Genomic DNA, 4,991 nt, shown 5'->3' with positions numbered 1-4,991 from the left:
AGTGCAAGAAATTGGTTATTTAACTGGAAAAGTATTTTGTAAAAATACAACAACAAAAGATGATGGTTTAAATTTCAAAGATACTTCAATAGCAACAAAATATAAAACAAAAATGTAGAACATCTTGGCTTTAAGTCCATAAGCTCCATTCCCCATTATTTTAAATATCAATAAATGAATATAGAAAGTACATTTGTAAACAAGTCCATATTTCTGATGGAAACAATTAAAATATACAACTATCTTGAAAGCAATGAAATGTTACACATTGCTGTAAAATAAAAATCAAAAGTCATCAATTTCCAGAGACATGTCCTCATAATTCTGGCTCTGTACTGGGTCAATGGTAGCTTGCAGAGCTTTGGCAGAGTCCTTGTGAGCTTCCATAAACTTCTGCAAGAGCTTGGAAGTGTAGAGCCAGTGATGTTTCAACACATCCTCCAGCTCAAAGGCCTTTGACTGACGTGCGTTCATCTTCCGGAAACGCCTAAACAGTTTGTTTGCTGACTCGTTCCCTTCGCTGGCCCAAGCTCCTATGGATCCATCTCTCTCTATGATTTCAGGCACATGGGCCAGGGTCTTGTGCAGGTAATTGGTTATCTTTCCATCATACCTATATTTAAATGTAGAGGAGAGAATGTCAGCAAAGCGCTGGGAGTTAAAGCTGTAGCGGCACAGCTGGTCGGGGCACTCCTTGGCAGGGCAGGTGGCGCGCCACACAGGCTTCATCTGGAGGTAGATCCTTATAAGCTCCCTCAGGGCCTCCCTCCTCTCCTCTGAGGGCACCAGCTCACACACCACCTCCACAGCCTCAAGGGTCATTAGCCTCCGGGCATAGTTCCCATTCATCCTCATCACCGGTCTCAGCTTCAACTTCTTCCTCAGCTGTTTATCCAGGGCTGCCCTCCAGCTGCGCCGTTCCTCCCGACTGGGGTTGACCCTTTTGTATACCTCTCCGATCTCATCCTGGAAGATTTTGTAGAACTCCGTGGCATTGCCAATGTCACAGTGCAATGCATCCAGCGTGGAATGGGTCTCCATGAAGGGCTTGGCAGAGACCCCTTTGACTCTGTCTCGCAGCTCATCTACAGACTCAGAAAAAGGGTTGGTTCTCCATATTTCGTACCGATCTAGGTTCTCTTCATGACTGCGGGTGACGGAATGTAGCACCATGTTTTGAGAGGCCTCTGCCCGAGTGGAGTCACAAAGAGTGCACACATAGGTGGACCCTGAGGCCTCGAGGCCCTCCATCTCACGCACCATCTTCTCATCATATCCCGTACCTCTGAAGTGAAAGCGAAAGGAGCGAGGTAGTCCACCCATGGATATGATGAGCCTGCTCTCTTTCATTGCATTACGCTCTGCAACTATAGGCCCAAGGATGGCTGTGAGCGTCTCATGGTCTGACTCATCCACAAACATCAGGCAAAGGGGCTTACAGGACAGTTCTGAGTTTGGCTTTGGCTCAGTGAAGATGGTAACCTCTTTCTCCTCCTCGTCTGCCAGGACAGAGACAGACATAATAGTGAAAGAAAAACGTACAGCCTTCTCTGGAACAGCTGGTCCTCCACCGTGCTTCTCGCTGACATCGCCCATGCCATCACAGGATTCCTTGATCATGACACTGAAGCCTGAGGTGCAAGCACTGTCTTCCATCTCACTCTCGCTCAGCCCCTCCATGATGTCCTCCTCCAGATCCTTTAATGCTGACACCAGTGCCACATCATAGCGAAACCGCCGAGTGATGGTGTCAGCTGGGAAGTCATCCACCGAGGAAGTCCATCCAGAGACGCCATTAATAATGCCAACACTGCAAGATGTAGACACATTCTTGAGAGCAGGCTGCCATTCAAACTCGTGAAAGCCAGGGAGAAGCTCCTTCTCTGCAGCTCGCAGGGAATGCAGGGGCTGAAAGATCTGGCGGCCACTGGTGGCTTTGACAGTCCGGTACATCTTGTGATACTGGCTGCAGCTCAGGAAAGTGTTGACCCGAATGGCCAGGCACACAGCAGGATGCAACCCAAAGCCTCTGCCTGCAGAGAGAGAGAGAGAGAAAAGGAAAAGAGAGAAAGTTTCAGAGAGAGACAGAAGGAGGCAAAGTTAAAAAGCCCATTTCTAGTGCTTGAAAATAACTGCAGTATCCAACATTTCCTCATTTGATATCCCACATTTAGAGTCATTTATACTATGAGACAGAGAAAATCGCAAATTTACCACCCAAATGTGAATGTATCATTGTAAAAAGCCCACAAGCCCATGATTACAGAATGCAATATTTCCTAATTTCCAAATGTTATAAGGGGACCAAGTGTGAGTCAGTGAAGCTGGCAAAAGTGATGTATTGGCTGCAGATGAAAACAGACACCAGCTGGCTTCTATTCCCCAGAGAGGAGGATGGTGCTGTCTGTGTAATTTGCAGATACAAGAGCTGCTGATGTTGTTTTGATTCTAACAGCCCCTTCACAAGAGTTGTTATTGTGCATTAAAGGGAGTGTGAGACTGACGGACAAGCAGGCAGGGAATGTGTGTGGGAGAGAATCAGGGAGAGGTTGAGCGTGCAACAGCGGTGGTTCAATAAACAGAGATGGACAATAATGAAATGCTTTTCAATCAAAATCAGAGAAAACTTCTCCCTCTTCAATAGTGAACTTTTCAATTAATTGCTATTTATGAGATGACTGTATTCCTCAGAGACAGGCAGAAATATTAATGAGCGAACACTATCATACTTTTAATTTGTTTTTGTCCCTTTTTCTTGGCAACGGAGGGTTATATGTTGATTAAACAAAAACATTATAATAGCTTATTACCTTGCATCATGGCCTCTAGCTCATCTGCTTGCCGGTGTTCATTCGCAGACCTCAGTGCAAGCAGAAACAGAGCCTGACACACAGACTTCAGGTCGCCACCTTCCTCTTTGTCTGCAAACGCCCTCACCTGGTTCTTCATGTCCCTCAGCCGATGCTTCTGGGCACGACGGGTAAGCGACAGCAGGTGCTGACGGGGTCTTCCCCCTTTATTGGCTAGCAGTGAGTTGTCGATTTCTGATGACTGCTGCTTTGTGTCCTGTCCATCCAGCTCATGGCCCAGACAATGAGCTTTGAATGAGTCTAGCCTTACTTGCTTGCCACAGCCACTCCTAGGGCAGAGCAGAGGCAGGGAATGTAGGGCTGATAAGAAGGCTTTGGTGGGTGTGCTGAGATCATCAGGGGCGCAGGACATGTTGCAGGCCGGGCAGTGAGGTCCCAGAACGTGGTTATATTTTATAATACAGCTGCGGCAGAAGAGGTGCCCACAGGGGGACTGGACTGGATCAGAGAGCAGGTGGTCACACACCAGGCAGGTGAAAGAAAAGAGGAAGTCCACAGGGAGCTTCTCAGAGATCAGCTTGGTATTCACATGGTCTTTCTGGCAGTGGGTGATGTTCCTCACCCATTGCTCTCTCTGGATGCTGGGTTTCCTACATGCCCGGAGCACAGGAGCATGATGATGGTCTCCAAATGGTCTCAGAGCCCTCCTCTCACCCACAGCAATGCTGTCGCTGTAGTCCCACCTGGACCTTTTTGCCAGGCTCTGGGCTTTGAGAATGGCTTTTCGCTTCTTCCTTCCAGTCCGCTGGAATGAAGGTTTCCTGGGGGAGCAAAGATGGCAGGGGGAAGAGTGGGGTTTCCATTCCGGGACTCTCGTTCTGGAGAAGCTGCAGACGCCGCCTCCGCGTATGGCAACCACCCAGCAGCGATGGCAGAAGAGAAGAGGTTGGACAGACTCTGTGTCCTCTGTCACATCCACTTTGAAGACTTTGAGGATGACCTCTGGCCAGCTTGTAAACTTGCAGCCCATTTTACGCAGGGCACCTTTGCTGATCTCATCCAGATTCCCGTTAACGTCGTGCACTGGTCCTTTGACTTTTCTCAGGGCCATTCCACAGAGACGGCACAAGCACCTTCATAGAGGAAAACAATGTTGTAAAATAATTTTAAAGAAATGCATATTCTATAGGGAAGTTAATATAGTATAGTGACATGTTATCACCTGAGGTGGTTCATGTGGGTGTCCATCTCCTGTAGCTTCATATCTACCCTCCAGCCAGGGCCCTCCACATTTTCCTTGCTTTTTCCCCCGAGGCACAATTTCATAACACTACCTGGACTCACAGCATTATCTAACTCTATATTTGGAGCTGCATGATGTGAGATCCCTAACAAGGCTCCTTTCTCAGGCTGTGTTTCACTGGGCAGAGGGGCCTTCTCCATGGACTTCACCCGAAACAGTTTAAACTTCCACTGAGAGTACTCAGAGTGGGGATGGTGGAGCTCAGCCGGCATGGAGGATCTGGGGCCATTTGTCTCCAGGCTCTCCTCCATTATGCGACTTAGAAATTAGACCCTGGAGAGGAGAGGAGAGGAGAGGAGATGAGAGGATAGAAGAGGAGAGGAGAGGAGAGGTTAGTTTGATGCATCTCAAAAGTGAGAAAATAATTTCAGCTGTCCGTGAGATACATGGTTGTGGATGCAGGAGAAAAGATGTGAAGGTTCAAATGCTTAGATATCCCCAGTGCCTTTTCAGCGTTGAGCCCATGACACAATCTAAAAGCTTTACTTGATTCCTGTTGAATTAATGCACCAAGTTCCCTGGAATCCCACTGAACAGAGAGTAGTGAGCCCCATCCCAGAGTGCTGTATTATAACACAAGTGGCATTTTGATCTTGTGTAAAATGCATGAGACAAGCATTGGGGGATCGATACAGGACAAAAATCTTCATTTCTCTCATCTCCAATCCCATCGCTCAGGGAGCCATTGTGGATTTTTTCCTTTGACACAGCTAGTTTGCTAAATGGGCAACCTTATCTCTGCAATGCTGTCAATCATTTATATTAGTCATTTTCTTGGCTGGAGAGAGAATTGGAGCCCTGGGAGCCTCTGACTGGCATTTTAAATGCGGGAAGAAAAAATCTAAAATACAGGAAGCTTACTAATATTAATATTACAT

The 4,991-nt window shown here is 47.3% G+C and overlaps 1 protein-coding gene across 1 annotated transcript; it reads right to left on the bottom strand.

The window, feature by feature from the left end:
- Nucleotides 1–285: 285 nt before the first annotated feature.
- On the bottom strand, nt 286–4,361 carry rag1 (recombination activating 1). The gene is made up of 3 exons (XM_078256121.1): nt 4,033–4,361; nt 2,811–3,943; nt 286–2,033 (listed from the first exon to the last, which is right to left on the bottom strand). The coding sequence occupies exons 1-3, from the start codon at nt 4,323–4,325 to the stop codon at nt 286–288; spliced, it is 3,174 nt and encodes a 1,057-aa protein (XP_078112247.1). The 5' UTR covers nt 4,326–4,361.
- Between the last annotated feature and the right edge of the window lie 630 nt (nt 4,362–4,991).

Source organism: Sander vitreus, chromosome 8 (assembly GCF_031162955.1).
Source record: "Sander vitreus isolate 19-12246 chromosome 8, sanVit1, whole genome shotgun sequence".
Lineage (NCBI taxonomy): Eukaryota > Metazoa > Chordata > Actinopteri > Perciformes > Percidae > Sander > Sander vitreus.
The sequence above is the reverse complement of the archived record's forward strand: the minus strand, read 5'-3'. Positions and strand labels throughout refer to the sequence as shown.